Source organism: Salvelinus fontinalis, chromosome 34, assembly GCF_029448725.1.
Source record: "Salvelinus fontinalis isolate EN_2023a chromosome 34, ASM2944872v1, whole genome shotgun sequence".
In the NCBI taxonomy this organism is placed as follows: Eukaryota; Metazoa; Chordata; class Actinopteri; order Salmoniformes; family Salmonidae; genus Salvelinus; species Salvelinus fontinalis.
The window spans coordinates 14084533-14108562 of NC_074698.1; the positions used below are offsets into that span (position 1 = coordinate 14084533).

General features: G+C 42.6%; 2 protein-coding genes across 2 annotated transcripts; one reads left to right on the plus strand and one right to left on the minus strand.

The window, feature by feature from the left end:
• The first annotated feature begins 537 nt into the window (after positions 1–537).
• On the plus strand, positions 538–17677 carry LOC129833211 (probable ATP-dependent RNA helicase DDX17). The gene is made up of 13 exons (XM_055897628.1): positions 538–1025; positions 3383–3539; positions 3836–3932; positions 4118–4251; positions 4828–4893; positions 5026–5167; positions 5302–5462; positions 11721–11893; positions 12050–12160; positions 12313–12374; positions 12501–12560; positions 15649–15876; positions 16085–17677. Exons 1-13 carry the CDS (start codon positions 970–972, stop codon positions 16597–16599), a joined length of 1962 nt encoding a protein of 653 aa, XP_055753603.1. The 5' UTR covers positions 538–969; the 3' UTR covers positions 16600–17677.
• A 745-nt stretch (positions 17678–18422) lies between these two features.
• LOC129833215 (ADP-ribosylation factor-binding protein GGA1-like) lies at positions 18423–24022 on the minus strand. The gene is made up of 17 exons (XM_055897632.1): positions 23764–24022; positions 23080–23164; positions 22407–22482; positions 22172–22270; positions 21957–22080; positions 21743–21843; positions 21519–21599; positions 21048–21176; positions 20819–20900; positions 20583–20696; positions 20298–20441; positions 20127–20200; positions 19746–19936; positions 19272–19477; positions 19013–19182; positions 18819–18929; positions 18423–18684 (listed from the first exon to the last, which is right to left on the minus strand). The coding sequence occupies exons 1-17, from the start codon at positions 23927–23929 to the stop codon at positions 18574–18576; spliced, it is 2064 nt and encodes a 687-aa protein (XP_055753607.1). The 5' UTR covers positions 23930–24022; the 3' UTR covers positions 18423–18573.
• Positions 24023–24030: the final 8 nt, after the last annotated feature.

Sequence of the window (24030 nt, forward strand, 5' to 3'; positions counted from 1 at the left end):
GGATGAAGGAGGTCGCAGTAGCAAGGATCAGGGCTATCCAGGAGGTCTCCTATGTGGAGGCAGTGAAAATAGCTGAAAGAGCAAGTGGAGATGAGATGGCAGTGAATGCCCCACAGCCTGCAGTGAAGGCAGTTTAGGAGAAGGATCCCGAAACACTAACAGTGAAGAAGGTGGACTTTGTTGCGTTTATTGCGCAAGTGATAAATTGCACAGGACAAACAAATTTTTTAACAATTTAACAATTTGAAGAAACTAGAACTCATTGTGATGACAGCAAACATATTTCTAGGTCTCCAGGACTTTACAGACAAAATGTTACAGGGAATACTGAATGAATATACTGAACCTTGGTAGGGATCTGAATATACATTCGAATCAGACTGAAGGAGTACAGTTTGTTTTATTTATATTTGAATATTACAAGTATATTTTTCACCCTTCCCTTCTCCATATTATTTTTGCGTTAAAGCTTATCAGTTTTCACCCCATCCAGCAGATGGAGGCATGCACCTCTAACGTTGTTTGTGGACCGCCGTAATACCATAGAAGAAGAACTCTAGCTAGCTCAAGCTAATAACAACAACACTCGCTGCAGCGTATATAAATATTTGGCTGCAGTTTCCGAGACGTTAAGCTATCACCTGTTTGCGTTGGTTTGTAGTAAAAACAAAAACTAGATACTTGTTCATTTGTCAAAAATACCATTTTATACATGTTCGTTCAATAATATTTAATCAAATTTTGTCCCAGTTTCACATTTTTGTATAGCTAACGTTAGCCAGCTAATGTTAACACAATAAGGGCCTTAACTAGCTATAGTTACTGTAACGTTGATCGCTTGACATTTTGAACGCGAGAATCTAAGGCTTGCCTGCAAAAACTTGCCCCTGTTCCAGCGGAGAAATATTATATATATATATATATATTTAGCCAACTAACTAGCTAGGTAGAAGTCAAGTGTTTTTTAAAATGAGGGGCGGTTCATCGTATGGAGATCGAGACAGGGACCGTGGTCGCGACAGGGGGTAAGTCAGGCATTTCGCTATTTACCTGGAAACCCAAAGATTAATTGCATTGATTTCTACGTCGGCATAAATTAGCGTTTGAATCAGGAAGGTTTCCTCATACGACCTCTGCAAGCCATAATGTTAAATGAAATGATATTTTAGCTTACTTTACCGGTTGGTTTTTTTGTAGGTAGGAATGTGAGAGTCGACAATATATCCACAGGAAAGCATACGCTAACTTTTCAAAGCGTTGGTAGTGCGTTCAGATATCTATCACCGGAAGCATGGGCACAATATGAAAATACATGTGTAACTGTTGCTTCCTTCCTCGCACCTACCTGGGCTCGGTCCAGGGACCCTCTGCACACATCAACAACTGCCTCCCACGAAGCGTTGTTCCCTATAGTTCCACAAAAGCCACGGCCCTTGGAGATCAAGGGAAACAACTACTTCAAGGTCTCAGAGCGAGTGATGTCACCGATTGAAACGTTATTAGCACATACCCTTCAAACTAACTAGCCATTTCACACCGGTTACACCGGTGGCTGTGTGCTTAGGGTCGATGTCTTGTTGTAAGGTGAACCTTCACCCAGTCTGAGGTCCTGATCGCTCTGGAGCAGGTTTAAATCAAGGATCTCTGTACTTTGCTCCGTTCATCTTTCCCTTTATACTGACTAGTGTCCCAATCCCTGCCACTGAAAAACATCCCCACAGTATGATGCTGCCACCACCATGCTTCACCGAAGGGATGGTGCCAGGTTTCATCCAGACTCGACGATTGACTTCAGGCCAAAGAGTTCAATGTTGGATTCATCAGACCAGAGATTCTTGTTTCTCATGGTCTGCATCCTTTAGGTGCCTTTTGGCAAACTAAGCAGGTTGTCATGTGCCTTTTACTGAGGAGTGGCTCCTGTCCAGCCACTCTACCATAAATGCCTGATTGGTGGAGTGCTGCAGAGATGGTGTCGTTCTGGAAGGTTCTCCCATCTCCACAGAGGAACTCTGGAGCTCTGTCAGTGACCATTGGGTTCTCGGTCACCTCCCTGACCAAGGCCCTTCTCCCCCGATTGCTCAGTTTGGCCTGGGTGCCCAGCTTTAGGAACAGTCTTGGTGGTTCCAAACTTATTCCATTTAAGAATGATGGAGGCCACTGTGTTCTTGGGGACCTTCAATGCTGCAGGAATGTTTTGGTACCCTTCCCCAGATCTGTGCCCCAACACAATCCTGTCTCAGAGCTCTACGGACATTTCCTTCAACCTCATGGATTGTTTTTTACTCTGACATGCACTGTTAACTGTGGGACCTTATATAGACAGGTGTGTGCCTTTACAGATCATGTACAATCAATTGAATTTACCACAGGTGGACTCCAATCAAGTTGTAGAAACATCTCAAGGATGATCAATGGAAACAGGATGCAAATGGCTACCCAGTCTATTTGCATTGCCCCCCCCCCCCCTTCTACGCTGCTGCTTCTCTCTGTTATTATCTATGCATAGTCGCCTTAATAACTCTACCTACATGTACATATTACCTCGACACCGGTGCCCCCGCACGTTGACTCTGTACCAGTACCCCTGTATATGCTCCGCTATTGTTATTTACTGCTGCTCTTTAATTAGTAGTTATTCTTATCTCTTACTTTTTTTTAGGTTTATTCTTAAAACTGCATTGTTGGTTAAGGGCTTGTAAGTAAGCATTTCACTGTAAGGTCTACACCTGTTGTATTCGGTGCATGTTACAAATAACATTTGATTTGATTTGAACTGAGCTCAGTTTCGAGTCTCTTAGCAAAGGGTCTAAATACTTATATAAATAAGGTATTTCTGTTTTTAATTTGTCTAAATTAGCAAACATTTCTAAAAAACTGTTTTCTTTTGTCATTATGGGGTATTGTGTGTAGATTGATTTTAGAATAAGTCTGTAATGTAACAAAATCAAGGGGTCTGAATACTTTCCGTTGTCTTGCATTCCCACTGTAAAAAGGACCAACAGTGGTAACTGGTAGAGTATGTTTCAATGTCATTTTATTCAACATGGTGGTTTGTAGAGGTTGTGAGTGGAAACTTTCCTGATCCAAACACATTTTTGGCCGATGTAGAATTCAATACAATTCAGCATCGTGTTTCCAGTCAAGATAGCTATATCTCTACTCACTTTAGCTAACAAGAATATCTAACCAAAGATGGATAGCTACAATGAATCTATAAAGACCAACTACTTAGCTAGCTTGCTATGTAATCCTCTTCATACCCTTTGGGACCAATGGACAAAATGTGATCCCTCCAATTCTTTCTGTCCTTGGCAAATGTTGTGTACAGTGAGTCTCGCTTGAGGTAATCAAATACTAATCTATGTGCTTGTCATCTTGTTAGGAGTCCTCGTTTTGGGTCTAGCAGAGGTCCCCCTCCCAACAAGAAGTTTGGGAACCCAGGGGAGCGTTTGCGCAAGAAGAAATGGGACCTAAACGAGCTTCCAAAGTTTGAGAAGAACTTTTACAATGAACATCCAGATGTCCAGCGCATGAGCCAGGTATTTCCCCACACCAGTGAGCTTCAGTCATGGAGAACCACAGGTGTGTGTGCATTTCTTACAGCACATTCCAGTAGGCCAACTATGACATCTGATTCAACTAATCAAGGGTTTGATGTTTCGTGAATCTGTTTTATTTGTGCTGGGCAGTCTGCACACTCTTGGTCTCCACTAAGATTGAACAGCACTGCCCTATTGACTTAGTCTGCAGTTGTTGCCAGATGTGCCACCCTTGACACTATTGGTGGACAGTGTTTTTCTTATTATTATCTCAGATATTGTTTTCTGTCTTTCAGTATGACTTGGAGGAGTTTCGCAGGAAGAAGGAGATCACTATCAGGGGGTCAGGCTGCCCGAAACCTGTCAGTAGCTTCTCCCAGGCCCATTTTCCCCGTAAGTACAAAAACTTTTCAGTACAACTGATCTGCCCTGGCGTCATTGTGAATATGCATATCGTTTTAACCTCTGGGAAACATCTATTCTGGCAGGTGATGTGAACTGAACCTTAGTTTTGTTAACCAATTTAATTTATAGTTATTTAGTTATGCTTATAAGATGTTCTTATCCACTTCACCCAGAGTATGTGATGGATGTGCTGATACAGCAGAACTTTAAGGAGCCCACAGCTATCCAGGCACAAGGCTTCCCTCTGGCCCTGAGTGGCAGGGACATGGTGGGCATCGCACAGACAGGTTCTGGGAAAACCTTATCGGTGAGATGCAGCTGTAGCTCCGTCATCATACATTCACATTAACAGAACAGGATGAACAAAAAGTTACAGCAACACTTAGGAACAATAGCCGCATGCACACTGTTCATATCTGTATACATTTTAGTTAATTTCTTTCTGCCCATTTTTACACATACCCCTGTGTTGACTGCCATACAATATCCTCAGTTATCTTGTCTGCATTCTAGAGCCTGACCGATATGTGTTTTTGGGGGTCTGATACCGATTAAAGATTTTTTGAGGGGGACAAAACGTACCAATATGATATACCTGCAGATATACTGTTTTACAGTGGACAAATTAATGTGAACATTTTCCACGCTGACTTTTTAGAAATGGCCATCCAAAAGAGTAATTGTCTAAGAAATATGCTGCAAATGTTATGTCTTACATTGTGACAGTAATGGCACATCATGAGAATGTCCACAAGTGTCCCTTTTTTCATCCTATTCATTGAATATTGGTTATATTGGAATTGATCGGGCTCTACTTCCTTCTATTATTAATCTCTCCTGCATGATGTGGGGCGTTTATCCCCTTGTTGTTGTATCTCCTCAGTATCTCCTGCCTGCCATTGTGCACATTAACCACCAGCCCTACCTAGAAAGAGGAGACGGACCAATCGTAAGTAATCCATTTTGGATGAATCTTACAGCATGTTTCCTATAATTGTTCAGATGTTTGGATATCAGCCACTTCCAAAATGTATTATATTCAGGGAGTGTTTTTTTCTATCCCTGTTCTGTCTCTGTGCAGTGTTTGGTTCTGGCACCAACTCGAGAGCTGGCCCAGCAGGTTCAGCAAGTGGTGCATGAATACGGCAAGTCATCACGCATCAAGAGCACCTGTGTCTACGGGGGAGCGCCCAAGGGACCCCAGATCCGTGACCTGGAGAGAGGTAAGGAGGCTCCTCTGGAAAAAGGCCTACACACTAGTCACTATAACCTATATGCTGAAGAAAATACATACTCTTCCATTACGCATGTCTGTCTAAACCAGAGAAACCTACCCTGCTCTCTTTCTCCCTCCCAGGTGTTGAGATCTGCATTGCCACCCCGGGTCGTCTCATTGACTTCCTGGAGGCAGGGAAGACCAACCTACGGCGCTGCACCTACTTGGTGCTGGACGAGGCTGACAGAATGCTGGACATGGGCTTTGAGCCACAGATCCGCAAGATTGTTGACCAGATTAGGGTGAGCAGGGTTCTCTAGTTACTCAAGCAAAGTGACACTCATTTTATAGCTGTTATTACCTTATCTCTTTCCAATGCATTAGCTACACATTGACGCATTTCAGGCCTGCCTAAGACCATATACACTGAGTAGGGCTGTCCCTCACTACAAAAAAATATTGATTGACCGAGTGTCCTTCGACCAATCGATTGTTCCTTCGACCAATCGATTGGTCGAAATGTTTGAACTTAATTTTCCATATATAGACACACACACTGTGTTTGAATGAATTCAACTACATACAGTGGCTTGCGACACTATTCACCCCCTTGGCATTTTTCCTATTTTGTTGCCTTACAACCTGGAATTAAAATAGATTTTTGGGGGGTTTGTATCATTTGATTTACACAACATGCCTACCACTTTGGAGATGCAAAATATTTTTTCTTGTTGAACAAACACGAAATAAGACAAAAAAAACAGAACTTGAGCGTGCATAACTATTCACAAAGTCAATTTGTGTAGAATCACCGTTTGCAGCAATTACAGCTGCAAGTCTCTTGGGGTATGTCTATAAGCTTGGCACATCTAGCCACTGGGATTTTTGCCCATTCAAGGCTAAACTGCTCCAGATCCTTCAAGTTGGATGGATTCTGCTGGTATACAGCAATCTTTAAGTCATACAACAGATTCTCAATTGGATTGAGGTCTGGGCTTTGACTAGGCCATTCAAGCCATTTAAATGTTTCCCCTTAAACCACTCGAATGTTGCTTTAACAATGCTACTTAATATAATGTTGACATACCCTACATTACTCATCTCATATGTATATGCATATACTGTACTCTATATCATCTACTGCATCTTGCCATCTTTATGTAATACATGTATCACTAGCCACTTTAAACTATGCCACTTTATGTTTATATACGCTACATTACTCATCTCATATGTATATACTGTATTCTATACCATCTACTGCATCTTGCCTATGCCGTTCTGTACCATCACTCATTCATATATCTTTATGTACATATTCTTTATCCCTTTACACTTGTGTGTATAAGGTAGTAGTTGTGGAATTGTTAGGTTAGATTACTTGTTGGTTATTACTGCATTGTCGGAACTAGAAGCACAAGCATTTCGCTACACTCGCATTAACATCTGCTAACCATGTGTATGTGACAAATAAAATTTGATTTGATTTGATATAGCAATCTTTAAGTCATACCACAGATTCTCAATTGGATTGAGGTCTGGGCTTTGACTAGGCCATTCAAGCCATTTAAATGTTTCCCCTTAAACCACTCAAATGTTGCTTTTGCAGTATGCTTAGGGTCATTGTCCTGCTGAAAGGTGAACCTCCGTCCCAGTCTCAAATCTCTGGAAGACTGAAACAGGTTTCCCAAAAGAATTTCCCTGTATTTAGCACCATCCATCATTCCTTCAATTCTGACCAGTTACCCAGTCCCTGCCGATGGAAAAACATCCCCACAGCATGATGCTGCCACCACCATGCTTCACTGTGGGGATGGTGTTCTCGTGGTGATGAGAGGTGTTGGGTTTGCGCCAGACATAGCATTATCATTGATGGCCAAAAAGCTAAATTTTAGTCTCTGACCAGAGTACCTTCTTCCATATGTTTGGAGAGTCTCCCACATGCCTTTTGGCGAACACCAAACGGGTTTGCTTATTTTTTTCTTTAAGAAATTTCTTTTTTCTGGCCACTCTTCCGTAAAGCCCAGCTCTGTGGAGTGCACAGCTTAAAGTGGTCCTATGGACAGATACTCCAATCTCCACTGTGGAGCTTTGCAGCTCCTTCAGGGTTATTTTTGGTCTCTTTGTTGCCTCTGATTAATGCCCTCCTTGCCTGGTCTGTGAGTTTTGGTGGGCGGCCCTCTAGTGGTGCCATATTCTTTACATTTTTTTAATAACGGATTTAATGGTGCTCCGTGGGATGTTCAAAGTTTTGGATATTTTTTTATAACCCAACCCTGATCTGTACTTCTCCACAACTTTGTCCCTGACCTGTTTAGAGAGCTCCTTTGTCTTCATGGCGCCGCTTGCTTAGTGGTGTTGTAGGCTCTGGAGCATTTCAGAACAGGTGTGTATATATACTGAGATCATGTGACACTTAGATTGCCCACAGGTGGACTTTATTTAACTAATTATGTGACTTCTGAAAGTAATTGGTTGCACCAGATCTTATTTAGGGGCTTCATAGCAAAGAGGGTGAATGCATATGCACGCACCACTTTTCTGTTTTGTGTTTTTTCGACATTTTTGAAACAAGTAATTTTTTTCATTTCACTTCACCAATTTTGACAATTTTGTGTATGTTCATTACATGAAATCCAAATGAATATCAGTTTAAATTACAGGTTGTAATGCAACAAAATAGGAAAAACGCCAAGGGGGATAAATACTTTTGCAAGGCACTGTATGCACTGAGCTTGTCTGATGCTTTAAGCAAACTGTTTGATTAAATAATTAAGACACATGACTGGCGCACGTTGTCTCGCTCTCCTCCCTACTGTAGCAAAAAGGCACCACAGCACTGCAAGTGTTAATTTTACTGTCCGTGATGAAGCTGTAATGTAATTTCAGCAATTTAGTTTCTGACCGAAAGGTTCTGTTACAGTAATCCCTATTTTGTTTAGGAAAAACATTCCCTCAACCCTCGCTCTCTTAGGGATAGCCCCCTTTTTTTAAATGTTCATGTAAATGACAAACCCAAATCTAACTGCCTGTAGCTCAGGCCCTGAAGCAAGGATATGCATATTCTTGGTACCATTTGAAAGGAAACACTTTGAAGTTTGTGGAAATGTGAATTGAATGTAAGAGAATATTACACAATAGATCTGGTAAAAGAAAATACAAAGAGAAAACCAACCGTTTTTTTCTACCACCATCTTTGAAATGCAACAGAAAGATCGCACTTCCAGCGATCACTCTGGTTGTAATTCTAAAGGTGTCCACAAGATGGCAGCAGTGTATGTGCAAAGTTTCAGACGGATAACTTGAAGTATGAGCGAACTACATGACATTTAGTGTGAAGTCAACCAGGTACATTTGGGCCAATCGTGAAGGAGACATTTGCTTTCATATTACATTTTTCTGCAAGAATATCATCAAATCTGTATACTTAGACTTTGATATAGCTTTTCCAGTATTAGTAGCCTTATTATAAGTTCGACATTCTTCATAACTCTGAATATTCTTATAATTTTTGTCCAAAATGAAAAGGCATGCTGTCGTACAAGGTTAGTAGCTACATTTTACGACAGATACATGGTTTCCCAGCTCATTGGCTATCTAGCTAGCTTTGTTTGACCCCGATTGGTGCTTATTTGACAAAGTTAGAGTTGTTCAAGTGATGATCGCCCGTGTCATCGGCGTGCCATAAAGGCGTCGCTTTCTGACCAAATATGGTGTCCTATAGGATATACTACACCCCTAATGAAATAGTGAAGTCTCGTTACGTTCTAGGATCTCTGAGGAATACATACGAATGTGATTTGACTGGTTGAAACAACGTTTAGGGTGAGATTTTCACAGATTCCTTTATTTGCAAATTGAACGAGTGGAAATCCAAAATCGATAGTGTGTGCTATATGGACCTTTTTAGGATATGAAAAAGGATTTTATCTAACAAAATGACACTTCATGTTATCTCTGGGAACCTTTTGGATGGTAAACCAGAGCAAGATTTCAGAATGTAAGTACACATTTCACCTTCAGAGATGAATTTATCAAACCTATCGAGGTGAAAAATTATTTTGTTGTTAGGAGCTCTCCTCAAATAATAGCATGGCATTTTCTTCCGCAGTAATAGCTACTGTAATTTGGACAGTGCAGTTATATTAACAAGAATTTAAGCTTTCAGCCGATATAAGACACTTATATGTACCGACATTTGTTGTTTTTCTCTAAAATCTGCAATAGCGACACAAGGCGCTGCATGATTTACAACTGTCCTGTTGACGGGACGCCGATCCCTAAGAAGTTTAAGGGAAACATGTAAGCATCGCATGCATGTGACCAATAGGGCCTGACCTATAGCCTTTGATAATCACATCAATAAATCGGTTATAACAGTTGCTGTTAGATTACAATATTATTACCTTTTCTGACCACTTAGAACAGTGTAAACAGAAACTGTTCTAACGGGGGAAAAATATATAAAGCCTTTATTACAGCAGACTAAAACCAGTTTCATGCATTCGTAAATTGCGTTTTATTTATTGTTTAGGCTAATTATTCAAAGCTCCCTTTGTTATTTAATTTGTAAGCTAAAATGCTTGATTGCATTTCAAAACATGAATGTATTGTATGCTGTGTGATGACATGAATGAATGATTGATTGATACAGGAGCCAATATATTGAAATATAGGCCTCAGTAAGTTACGGTGTTAAGAGTAAACAGGATGTGCTCTTAGGCCTACAGCTCGATAGTGGTTATACAAAGCCTACTAATGATAACAACATTACTAATAATTGTAATATCAATAAGAAGGAGATCAATAAAAAGGAGGGTATAGGAGCGAGAGCTGCGTGCATATTATGTGTGTCAAACAGGTGCTGTGAGATTACAATTACATTTTTCTGCCTGTTTGGAACAGTGTGAACAACACTAAATAAGTAATACCAGTCTGTTCTAACAGGAAAAAAAATTGTGACGCCTTTATTATAGCATAGCAAAGAATAAAAACAGCCGAATCTGTGAAATTGCTTTATCTGACATTTTGCCATTGCATGAGGCCTGGTGCTCATGGAATCATTAGGCTATGAAACAAACACTCCAACAGGCAACAGAAGCAAGATCAGTCTTATTTCTGTAGATATGTACAGCTGATTTATAAAGGTCGGTCTTATTTCTGTAGATATGTACAGATGATTTATAAAGGTCGGTCTTATTTCTGTAGATATGTACAGATGATTTATAAAGGTCGGTCTTATTTCTGTAGATATGTACAGATGATTTATAAAGGTCGGTCTTATTTCTGTAGATATGTACAGATGATTTATAAAGGTCGGTCTTATTTCTGTAGATATGTACAGATGATTTATAAAGGTCGGTCTTATTTCTGTAGATATGTACAGATGATTTATAAAGGTCGGTCTTATTTCTGTAGATATGTACAGATGATTTATAAAGGTCGGTCTTATTTCTGTAGATATGTACAGATGATTTATAAAGGTCGGTCTTATTTCTGTAGATATGTACAGATGATTTATAAAGGTCGGTCTTATTTCTGTAGATATGTACAGATGATTTATAAAGCCAGGCACATTTAACAGTTAGGCTATTGATTATAGACCTAATTAAGTTGGGGTTTCCTCAATTTTCTTAGACAATCAGGTTACGGCTGTTTTCTCGTTGCTGCTGCTGCCTCCGCCGCATTGTTCTCAATCCCAATATGCTGGTTAATTTGCTATTATGCACATAGCAACATAGGGAAAGGTGCCAATTCTACAGCGCACTGAAGATTGTTTCAGAACCGCTGACAGCGACTGTATCCAACGCGGGAGAAAGCGCATTTGTTATAAATTAATATTAGATTTATTAGTGTTGCACCATTATCTTTTACATAGTATAACCATATACAATTTCAGTATCATGTCTTACAGTGATGGACTGTGCTCTTTCCATGACATAGTTTTCACCTGGTCAGTCTATGACCCCTTATTGATGTCATCCACTATAATCAGTGTAGATGAAGGGGAGATGACAGGTTTAAGAAGGACTTTTAAGCCTTGTGACAATTGCGACATGGATTGTGTATGTGTCCCATTCAGAGGGTGAATGGGCAAGACAAAATATTTAAGTGCCTTTGAACGGAGTATGGTAGTAGGTGCCAGGCGCACCGGTTTGAGTGTGTCAAGAACTGCAACGCTGCTGAGTTTTTCACGCTCAACCGTTTCCCGTGTCTATCAAGAATGATCCACCACCCAAAGGACATCCAACTTAACACATTAGAGTCCCTGTGGAACGGTCTCGACACCTTGTAGTTCATGCCCAGATGAATTATGGCTGTTCTGAGGGCAAAAGGGGTTGCCACTCAATATTAGGATGATGTTCCTAATGTTTTGTACACTCAGTGTATATTTCAGTAGATGGACTACTACAAATTCTTTATTCCAAATGGCTAGTGGTTTCTAGTCTATATCCCCAAACTGCTGCTATACTGTAATAAAACATCTGATACTGCTGCTAGCTACTGCAAAATGTGCTTGTGTTTTTTATCAAGAGTTTCTAATGATGCTCTCATCCCAGCCTGACAGGCAGACCCTGATGTGGAGTGCCACCTGGCCCAAGGACGTGCGGCAGCTAGCAGAGGACTTCCTGAAGGACTATGTCCAGATAAACGTGGGAGCCCTGGAGCTGAGCGCCAACCACAACATCCTGCAGATTGTGGACGTGTGCACGGAGAGTGAGAAGGACAACAAGTGAGGCTAATACTTGTTTACTCTACTCCACTGAAACATTAGCGTTAGTGAATGGCACTGTGTTGATGTAGACTGATGAGGCTTGGTCGTAGACCGATGTAACTAACTTTCCAAAGAACTTTCATTGGCTAACATGTTCGCTCTCCTTCTCCCCAGGCTGCTCCAGCTGATGGAGGAGATAATGGCTGAGAAGGAGAACAAGACCATCATCTTTGTGGAGACCAAGAAACGCTGCGATGATCTGACCCGCAGAATGAGACGCGATGGGTGAGCAAGGGAAAGGAACACACACACACACACTCTAGGAGTAATTAATTGATTCCATTGAATATAAAATACTTCTGGCAATGGGGTTGTACTACTTCATAACAATTCCCAGTTCTCTGATCATCAAGCTAACAGGTTGGTTTGCTCCTCAGGTGGCCAGCGATGTGTATCCATGGTGACAAGACTCAGCCAGAGAGAGACTGGGTGCTGACAGGTAAGACGTGGTTTATTAGGAGTATTATATGGGCTAGTATAGGCCTAATTGTTTTTGGTTGTTGTCGTGACGCCTTCCTTTGTGTCCCTCAGCTGATCTCTTGGCATTTCCTCTCTCCTTCTATAGAGTTCCGTAGTGGCAAGGCTCCTATTCTTATTGCTACTGATGTGGCCTCACGTGGTTTGGGTATGTACTGTGTGCTCAGAATAAAAGCACAGTCCCTCGGCATGAATACAAACACAGACATATTCCCTCTGGGCTATGAGTAGGACACCTAATTGTTCTTAGATGTACAGTATACTAGCCTCATTGCATGTAAGAAACCCAAGAAATGTATAGATGTATTGAATTCATGAAATGGCCTCCACAAAACACATTGAAGCAGATTTCTGTGAGTACTGTTGCAACTTTGTTTAATATGAAGTGTGGCTTTCTTGTCAGTAGTATTTCTTAGATATGTATTTAAGAAGTATGCCTTATTTCTGTAACTCATTTTTCTTTGTGGAATGCCAGGTCCCTTGAATAACAGGGCTAGGAAAATCCAACCATTGAGTAGATCTAAAAACATAGTAATTTGAGATACCTTTTGTCAGTGTATGAACTTAAAATAACGGGTATGGAGAGTGATGCACCCCCTTATGGCAATCAATTTTTATAACCAAATTTTGTTTTGTTTCTGTGTTCATTTATTTTCTTTCATTTTGTTTTTGTTTTGTTTCCAAGTCTCTCTTCCGGCACTAGAAGCGCACAGGCCCACTGGAGCCTGCAGCCGGACCTAGGCATGACTAATCGAGCCTGAGTTGCGGAGAGAAACACAGGGGAGAGGAGGCCTGATTTATCAATCACAGACACAGACATCTCTCCGAAAACCCAGAACAGAGCCCTCAAAAAAACTCTCCCCCTTCCAGCAAACTGACTGCCTGGACGACAGAGGGGGGGGAAGGGTTCTGCTGGGATTCCAAATTTTAAACTGGGGCGGGGCGATCAGCTCAGAGGGCCAAGAGGGGAGCGGCCTACCACAAGCTATGCCATCAGCCTGCAACAGTAACGCACCATATGTAGTTCCTTTCATAAATGACACTAATATAGCTACACAATGCTAAGCAGGTTTGTTTCACTAAACAGCTTTAACGTTTTCAGAGGATTTCTCCATTCCCTTTGCTAATATGGAGCGTTTTCAAAAAAGCCCTAGTTAGACATCTTTGAAGATACTAAATGAGGCTTGGCATCATTGGAGATCAATTGATTGATAAGTAGTTTGCCAGAAACATTCTTCAAGTAAATCTAGCATACAGTACAGCTAGTCTTAAATGTAGACAAATCATTTCCCCAGAGGTTAATAGATACAGTGGTGCGTTACAAGAAGACAGTAAAAGGCGGCAGGCCGAGCATTTGTCGCTTTGCTGGAGGCTCCCCTCTAAACTGCCCCTGCAGCCCCCTATGCAGCCTGACACCCCCACCCCCACCACTGGCTGTGCCGGCCTCTCCCTCTGCGGGCGTCATGTCTGGTCCTGGCTGGCAGGAGTCCTGGCCTGAAGGAGCCTCTCTATATACCCCCCCCCCCCTTCTCTCTGTCTCTCTCTATTCCTCCTTTTCTCTGCCCACCCCTTAATCTATCACACTTTACACTGTCCATTTACCTGTTCATAGTCCACTGTTTAGAGATACATTCTCTTTCTACCTCGCCCTATGCTTATTCTGACCTTGGTCATGTGATCCCTTGGCCTTCTTCCCAAATCTTTCATGCTTTCATCTCTTTACTTCAAATATCGAATGACTCTTTGTGTGCACCATGCAAAGACAACCCAGACCTGTAGAAATGATTCAGAAAAAATGGAAACGTTCTACCTGCACTCAGCAAACCCCAGTCAGAATCATGTCCTGACAACATCTCTATATTCGCCCCTCTACAAATGCTCATGTTCCCTGGAAAAGCCCCTTAATGTTGAGTATTTTAGCTCCCCAAAACCTCCACATCACCACCCCAGTGTCTGTTTCTTGTTACTGCACTTGAACCCCTGGGCTCCTGGACACGCTGTCAGTCTGGGAAGGACCCGGGGGGACTTCCCTGGGTCTTCCATTTGTCTCCTCTGAACAGATTTCTACCAAAGACCTTGGATAATCTCAACAACCCCAGAAAATATCCCCCAAACTAGAATTAAACATCAGGTATTCGCTAGAAACAGGAGAGGATGCTTACCATACAGGTAGTTACAGGAAGTCCATATTTAGACCCCTGAAGTCACATTGAAGTACCCAACAGTACAGAAACAGTAGCCCATTTCCCCTATTCATGCCCCTGATGACATGAAGAGGCAGAGCAAGGGTGTGGTGTCAGACCCAGTCCAGCCTGGGTTCTGGCTCTGCCACTCCAGTTGGGAGGGATGTGTGGAGGAGTGATGGGAGGGGGGAGGACCCATGTTGTCCTCCTCACTCTCCTACCCCTACAGACCTCCCAGGACTGGTCAGGGGGGGACAGAGGGCGCTAACCTTGTAAGTCATCTCTAATACGGGGTAAGTACCTCACCCCACCTTCCCTGTTCACATCCACCTCATCGGTCCGTAGGAAAGAGACATTTTTAACCCACAGCAGTGTTTTCAGAGCCCTATGTCAACTGTAATGAGAAACAGACTTAAAAAAAAAGTTAAATTCCACCCTTTAAAGAAATCTTAACATTTGCCAGTTTTGTCAATGGATACAGATATACCCCATTTATTTATTTGGAGTTTCAGCCCCATTCAAAATGGGGATGTTCAAGTCCTATTTGTAATTATTTAGTCTATCTGGTATTGGTTGGCTGTTATTGTAACGTTTTGGTCATGAGGAAGCGGTATATTCAGTGCTTGACCAAAAGCATTTGAAATATATAGTGGCTGGAATACTGTGGAGCCCATTGTATTTTTCGACGAACATAGTGTATTGGTTAACAAATAATATTGACAGTATTGTAGTTATGTTGGGGTAAGTAGGATTTAAGTGTTTTTGCATTATGTACCGATTACATTGTTCACTAGACAGGTAAGTGAGGTTTCAGAGTTAGATCTGTGTCTTATGGGTATTGTCTCTACCAAGTACATTTCTAGTTTTGCTTGGTGCACAAAGCAAACATCTTAAAATAGGAATAAATGAACTCTCCATTCCTCTCCCTGACCTTTCCACAGGTGGCATATTGTTGTGAAATGTTTCTATCAATCAATGCTGCTTTTCCTAACTTGTCCTTGTCTCTTCTCCCTCCCCATTGACTAACCCTCCCTACTTAACTCCTTACCCAAGATGTGGAGGATGTCAAATTTGTCATCAATTATGACTACCCAAACTCCTCTGAGGACTACATCCACCGTATCGGCCGTACTGCCCGTAGCACCAACAAGGGGACAGCCTACACATTCTTCACCCCGGGCAACCTTCGTCAGGCCCGTGAGCTCATCCGTGTCCTAGAGGAGGCCCGGCAGGCCATAAACCCCAAGCTGCTGCAACTGGTCAACACTGGCCGTGGAGGAGGTGGGAGAATGAGGGAGAGCCTTCAAGGGAAATGTCTGGGGGGAAAGAGTTACCCCTGTAGATTTTTTTGAAGTGATTGACAGTGGGCTGTTGACTTGAGGTTTCTTCATTGTACGTTGAACAAGCTAGTTTTTTACAGTATGTGTCAGTGTGTCCAGGTATTTGCAGCATTTTATAACTGACTTCATCTTCTCTCTTTGGAATGCAGGAGGCAGGTCACGTTTCCATGGCAACGGCTCCAACGCCAACAACCCCAACCTGATGTATCAGGATGAGTGCAACCGGCGCATGCGCCCCGTGGGCAGCAAGGACAGCCGGGGGAGCAGCAGCGGCACGGGGAGCAGCAGCAGCATCAGACGCAGCAGCATCAGCCGCAGCATCAGCCGCGACAGCCGAGATGGAGGGAGCAGCCGTGCCGGGGACAGGTCGTCCTCTTCCTACAGGGGCAGCAGGGACAGCCGCAGCTATGGCTCCAGCTCCTCCTACAACCAGTACCAGAGCGGGAGCAGCCAGTACAAGTCCGGGAGCAGCAATGGGGGGCAAGATCAGTCAGCGGGGCAGTTTGGTTCAGTCAGCAGGTCAAGTAAGCCCCCTCCACCCCCCTCAGGGCCGCAGCCCCTCATGGCCCAGAAGTTTACCCCAGCCCAGCCCATGATGGGATTAATGGGGCACTCGCCCTTCCAGTTTGCTCCCCCCCCCCCTCCAACCTCACAGAGAAAGTAAAGCTGGGGCTAGCCCTCACCACACATTCATACAATCCCCAACATCAACCAGAAAAGTCAGTTGTGTTAGGATTTAGCTTGTCAGGTTTTGAGATTCTGGAGTACTGTGCTTGAAATCTTGGCCTTAGCTGACATAAATCCAGAAGTGTTTCGTTAGATTGGTGAGCGTTAAAAATAAAAAGTCGGCCGATTTGTGGACATACAACAATGAACTTGCCTGACTAACAAGCAGTTTGACATCAGTGCTTTGAAAGGATTTGTTTAAGCAAAATAGCTGTACAAGTGCTGATTGTCCTTTCAGTAGTTAGACCACAATTGAAGTGGAATACACTTGTGCTTAAATGTAATACTTATACATTTGTAGGTGATAAAAGCATTTTCATTGAGGTGCCGTCTAATTTGTTTCATGTTGCTTTTCCCACAAAATACATATCCAGTGCTGTCAACCGTTAAGTAACTTTTTCAGCATATTGTCCTCAAACATAAAGGTTATTTCATTATTGTACAAACTGGCTTTCTTAGTATAGTGAGCTTCGAATGAGTTGTTTCAGTGAACGAATGTGTTATTTTGCATTTCGGTGTACGAGGCAGGTGCTACCGTTTCTAGACAACTTTTTTTCTCAGCTCATTCAGATGTTGTGCTTTTGGTTCTTCAGCTTTAGTTAGTTTGTACATAAGTGATTATTTTCCCATTTAGAAATTCTCTGAAAAAGGGGATTAGTAAATCAGTTCCAGGCCAGTATTTTGAAATATGGTTAGACATTTCCTGTCATGAGGTAGTTATTCGACTTTTGTTTGTTCATTCAAACCATTATATACACTTATTTGAATTGTTTATTTTGTGGGATCATTCAACCCCTCGGTAGCTGGAGCATATATTAACATTTGTTTCTCTATTGAACTCTGTAAACCTGTCACACATACTTGTTTCTTCCTAGTGTAGAGATGTATAGGTTTGTGCTTAGCTGCTTCTCTGTAGTTGAATCATTCTAGTATGTAGACAAGACCAACCTGTAAAATCACTTTTTTACTGTCTGGTTTTGTTTTTCAGGTTTCAATAAAGCTTTTGAATGTTTAAAGTGTCTTAACATTTTGTTTCTGTACTCCACTAGGTGAGGTATTGATGGTGCTCCAACTACCATTGTGTGAATGAGCTTGGTTAAGATTGTCAGACTCCTACATCTTAATGACAACAGTTTAAACCAAGAAAAATAACTTAGAACATTATTGAAAATATGTATTCTTTGCAAATGTACATAACAAAAGTTCCAATATTTATAGAGTTGTATTGGAGATGCCTGGTGGAATGTGTTTGGGAGACTCAAGCCTTTGATGATTCAGAAAGACAACTTGACAGACATTCATCTTTCTTTAAAACATATTTATTCCCAGAACAGGTCATCTGAACCAGCACGGAGTAAAAGACACATGCAATGTCTGAAAAGATTTATCGAGTAACAGGTAAAACCATCCAAATGGACATGATAGTGAAAACAAACCTTAAATAGGCACAAATGGCAGATTAAACAGGACTTCACTGTTAGAATGTCTCATTCTACATGACAAGGATATCAGGCAAACCATTCTCCGTGCAGAAGGAGAGAAAGAGTGCTCCATTATCACAGTAAGCAACCCTGGGAGCATGGTGGGGTAAACAACCTCAACAGTAATTCAGCAGGATAGTCTACAGCTATATAAAAAGAATGAGACAAAGATGAGCCTTCCCCAAAGGGTCCATCGCATGTCTCCCGGAGCATGAAAGTAAACAAATAGGTTGTCCTTCATTCTTAGAATTTATACTATTTGTTAAAAACAAGATATGTATGTTGTAAAGCTGCAGAGGACATTACTCCAAAGCATAAAGCGAACACCCAGTTGAGATTGGCTAAGCAAGGTAATCAATAGAAGCATTTTTAAAAAGCAAGGTTTATGCAGTGTCTGAGTGAGATGCCACATCTTGTCAATCTGTTGAATGTTAAAGATTGCCCCATGTGTCTGAAGGTGGAAACTGTGCTACAACTCCTCTTTCATCATGGTTTTCCTCTCCTAGCGCGAAGGTTAGCTTGTATTGCAACTGCACCTTCTCCTGGAAAAGAAGAGAATTGAGGGTTGCAGAAATCTATTTGGCTTCATAGTTTATAATTACAAGAAAATGTTCATGTTGGGGATGTCACATGGGTATATAACAGGCCTTCAATGAGTGTCTAGACAGTCTAGTACCTTGTGAGGGTTGGCCAGCAGCAGGATCTGTGTGATGGCAGCAGGTGGGAGGATTGGGTTGAAGGCTGGAAGCTCCGTTCCTGATGGGGGCTGTAGCTTCACTCTCATTGTCTACAACAGAGGACATGATGTCAACCCTACACTGACAATGGAACTGAAGGTGAAAAGGCAGATTAAGAGAGAAGAGGTCTTACGTCAGGGACAGAGGCCTGGAAGAGGATGTTGCTGACTGGAACCGGGGCGGAGGAGAGCATGGAGATGATCACCACCAGCACATCAGCAAGAGAGGGCGGAGAGTCACGTGCAAAGTGGAAGAGCACCCGCAAACTGTGGCTATCAAACACCGTCACAGGCAACAGGCTGCCTGGATACAACAAAGAGTTTAAAACACTGTTCAAATGTGATGCATTATTAGCATAGCAAGTAGATACTAAAAATATTATAGATACTTACTGGGCTTAATGGACTCAAGTGGCACAAAAACATCTGTCAGGGTAATTTCTATAGGGGGAATGACTGTGTGAACCGGAGAGGTGTCCAACAACCTATCCCCTAGGAGAGCCACCGGGTGATCAGGGGAGAAGGCCGGGATAGGACTTGGATTAGTTCCAGATTTGTTCTGGAGATCTCGTAGAGTAGGTTTGAAAGGTTGCTTGTCCCTGAAAATAGATAAAGGTACTACATAAAAGGTTGAACAATGTTGCTGAGTGTCTGTCATGTTGTTATAACAAGTTGGCATGGTCAGCGCCTCATGATCCTTCATATATTGTTTTGCTTCTACAGCACTTGAAGTGACTTCAAATCATAATGAACACAGTGGTCCATCAATACTGTACTAAGCAGCAACATAACTGGCAGACTAACACGGATACGTGACACAAACATCTCCTGCGGTGTAAAACCATCCCATAGTAAAGGGTTAGTTACCATTTGACCTGCAGGCCCTCTGGAGGTAGGGACTGCTGCAGCAGCGTCTTCCCCAGCAGAACCAACTCATCTAAGGCTGAGCTTCCAGACGTGGCTCCAGTAGAAAGAGGCTGGGTGTAGGGGAGCGGATCTGGACTCAGTAGTACACTAGGCGCTGCTGGGATATCAGTAATATCCACACTGTCGGAAGACTGTTGCAAAGAAAGCGACACCATGTTTAAGACACAAAGACATTACACTTGTTAAGGTATAATCATGAACCTGCCTAAGTAATGGTAATCTATCAAGCTAAAAGAGACTCAATGGATTTGGTGTAAATGGAATATTATGCATCGTCTCGCATCATGTCTCCCTGTGTGAAGTCCTCAGTTCTCCACTCACCTGGAAAGAGTCCCAGGCGGTAGAGTCCTCAGGCTGGGAGGCCGGGTTGGAGGTGTGGGTTCCCTCACTCAAACCTGGGAAAGATAGGCACAGTCACCCACAATTAACACACACAACATGGAAGTAGCAGAGGTCCTGGAAGACTTGATGTAATATGCTGTCTGCCCTTACCCAGTGACATTAGCTCATTGTCAAGGAGACTGATGCCCATCTCCTGAGAGGGAGCATTTAGGCTGTCTGTTGGAGTGGGGAGTTCTGGGTAGGAAGGAGATGACGTGTCCAATCCCGATAAATCAAGTAGCACCGCACTACTTCCTGGAAGAGATAAGTGTACAGTGAGAGGAAATCTTTAACCCATGCATGTAATCATATACTCTAGTCCCCTCCTACCAAGCTTGTGTCAAGTGACCCTATCGTCCCTATGGATGCATGTGTCATTGACCCATTGTTGCTCACCTGTGAGCCTTCGTGTATTAGCTGAGTTGTTCCCATTCACCACCTCTCCCTTCACCTGCTGCCTGTACAGGTTGATGACCTGAGTCAGGCTGTCGTTGGCCTGGAGGATCTCCGCTGCCCGCCCACACACACACACACAGAGAAACAATTGTAATATAGTGTATATTGTCACCCACATATTCTTCTCTCTGTGTACCATACACTTAAACACAATTGAGGAGTGTCTGAAACCTCACCCAGAGCCTCATCATTGTCCTCTGTATCACTGGCCAGTCTGAACAATGTGGGTCTCATCTTCTCACAGCGCTGGTACAAGTCCTAAACACACAAATACACACTATCAAATGTCTGTATCTGCATGTAGTGCTTTGTATACATCATATATAGGTGATGCGGTTATGGCACTGTGGGAGGTGTCTCTGGTTTGTCATAGCATGGAGTTGCTTGTGTAAAGGTACCACAGACCTGGATGAGCTCTGCATTGCTCTGTGGGTTGTCATAGTCCTCCAGCAGCTGAGTCAGTAGGCTGACACTCTCGTTCACATCCTGGATGGCGTTCACACGCTTGGACAACTTCTCTGCCCGCTTCTGGTCCTGAGACACACACACACACAAGCCAGGAAGAAGAAACCAGGGAGGGAGGAGGGGGAAGAAAAGTATCCTTTGTCCCTAAACTAAAGGAGTCATGAAAGCACTGAATGATTCTGACAAGGAGACCACCCCTCAGGGCAGAGCGCCCACTTTCTCACTCAGTCCCCTTACATGACTAGAAGAGTACTAAAGCACTTGGGCATTCACTTTCTCTCCCATACTAACACACACACAGACCAGATAATACAGTTCACACTGATGTACATCTCTGTATTACTGTAATGTAACAGCCTATATATCTACTTTATTCATACATTTAGGCGAGCTTGAGAAAAGAGACTGTACCTCCTGCACCATTTCCTGGATCAGTTTGTTGGCTGCTTTCAGGTCCTCAGGGTGAGTGCTGTTCAACAGGCGAGTCAGTGTCTACCAAGACACCAGGGAGGAGGAAGAATTTAAAGTTAGGGAGAGGGGGTAGTAAATGGAGTGGAGAATGCATGGTGAATCACATTTGTAATGCAGAATTTGAAAAAAAAAATGTATGTTTCTTTTGTTTAACAATGCCTTACCTTTGACTTCTCCTCATCCTCAAATATGGCATTTTTTGGTCTGGGAGGTGGAAGCAGGAGGAGTTTGTCAGCTGGAAGAACTGGGTCCTGTTTGACAATACCTGGTAAAAAAAAAAAAAAAAAACACAAACCTAGGTAAACATAACATTAACAACAACTGTGCGTCCATCACCATCATAGCTACACTGCAGTCACTAAGTATAGAACAGCTCACCCTGTTTTTTAAGCATCTGGTAGGCATCAGCGATCTTTGCCTCGTCAGGCAGCCCCAGTGTCCAACTATAGATGAGCTCCAACACCTTCTTCTTCACTGGCTCTGGAGCCCGGGTGCCTAGGTACTGAGGGAGAGAGCAGGAGCATGCTGAGTGAGAGATTATCCAATTTTAGCAGACTTGCTCAGTGAAAGGCACAGACAGAGCCAATCATTACCTTCGGAGAGACCACTTTGATGAGCTCATTGAGGAAGCGAAACTTGCCCACCTCACTGTGGAACCTTTCACCACAGCTCTTCATGCATCTCTCCAGCACCTGGTTGTACACACATCACAAGTGAGTCACACAATTAATTTATTCAATATGAATGTAGGCACACACACTAGACAGAAGGCTGTCAACTGTATTGGCTCGGATTCCTTTTACAACGCACTGCCATCACTCAACTCACCACGAGTGCCTGCATGGCCTCCCACTCCTGAGGTGATTGGATTTTGTGAGCCAGTAGCCTGGTGGCCAGCTGGGGTCTGAAATGGAAAATAAAGAGTTTGATGTGGCTGAAGTTGGCAGCAAATCTATCTACCATTGACTATTGTATGACATGCAATTTTACCTCTCCCTCTACTCTAGACAACACCATGTTTTTATTGAATGACACAGATGTCAGCACAGGGTCAGTGTCAGAAATCTTAAAGGTGGAATATGAAGAAATCGCTCTGCCATTTCCTGGTTGCACAAATTAGAAAGTTTACCTAACTTCAGTTTATGTGGCAAAACAAGCGATGTATAGTGTAGAGAATCATTGTACCATCTAAACATCTGTGAAATATATTTTCAATAACTACAAATATTGTATGAAGCTGGTGTACAAAACCAAAAGATTGATGCAAAAAAAACTAAACGTAGGAATGGGACACATAGAACAAATCTACCACTTCTTAGACTTGCTTTCAATGAGAATGACAGATCTATAACTCACATTCCTATGTGAATTTGGACATAGCCCAAAAAGTTTCATATTGCAGCTTTAACTAACAAGCATGTACTCAGTACAGCTACTCCTGAGAGGTGAAAACAATATTGCTAAGACATGTACATGTTATGAGACACTGACATTCACATACCCCTCCAAATCATTGTTGAGCTGGTCACAGAAGGCCTGGATGCTGTCCCAATCTGCGTCTCTGTTCAGTGGATTTGTGGCCTTGTCTAATGGGAGAATTAAGGAAATTGGGGAAAGGGGAAGTAAAGGTTCATCTGAATATTGTTCGATAGTGACACATATCCATGTTTAATTCAGGGAACTGCAAAAATGGAGATGAACATCAATCAACTCGTTGCAGAACTGTTTTAAAAACAGATAATAGCAAGTACTTTAGCTTTCCAACAGTACTTTGGACACGACTTTGCAAGGGACCCCAACTCCAGTTCTCCCACTGACCAAGTGAGCTAGGCTTCCTGCATTTGACAGCACACTCACATAGCTAAGCGTATAACACTGGCATGATATGAATTCACGATAGGTGGCTTGCTGGTTCCCGTATCTAGCAAGAGTTTGATGCATTCTTTCTAGTCTAGGTGGTTCTGGGAATCTATCTGGCTAGCTAGCTCACGTTAACTTTACAGTTGGCTAGCTAAACAGCTAGCTAGCTTGCTGTTTATGAGAGGTCTAATGTTACAGTCCCTCTCAGTTTGCACCTTGATTTTGCTTAAACTGTCATCTCGGTCAACTGCGACACGGTTATTTTTCCAATGATGCATGCTCCAATAGCTCTCTATACAACCTAAATAACTTTAAAAATACTTACTGATACGTGACTCCAAACTCTCCGTGTCAGGCGGCGCCGCCATCACTACGAGAATTCTCTTTACCATGAAAGTGTCTCGCGAGGAACACATTTGAGAGCTCCCCTTCTCACCTCTCCAACAGTGATGGGTGGATGATGAACGCAATGGCAGCTGGCCCTTGCGCATAATAATATATAACACAGAAAAACGGTTATCATACTTTCTAATGAACCTTCTCGATCATACTGTAGTTGTTTATTGCAAACCTGTGCAACCAGTTTCAGATT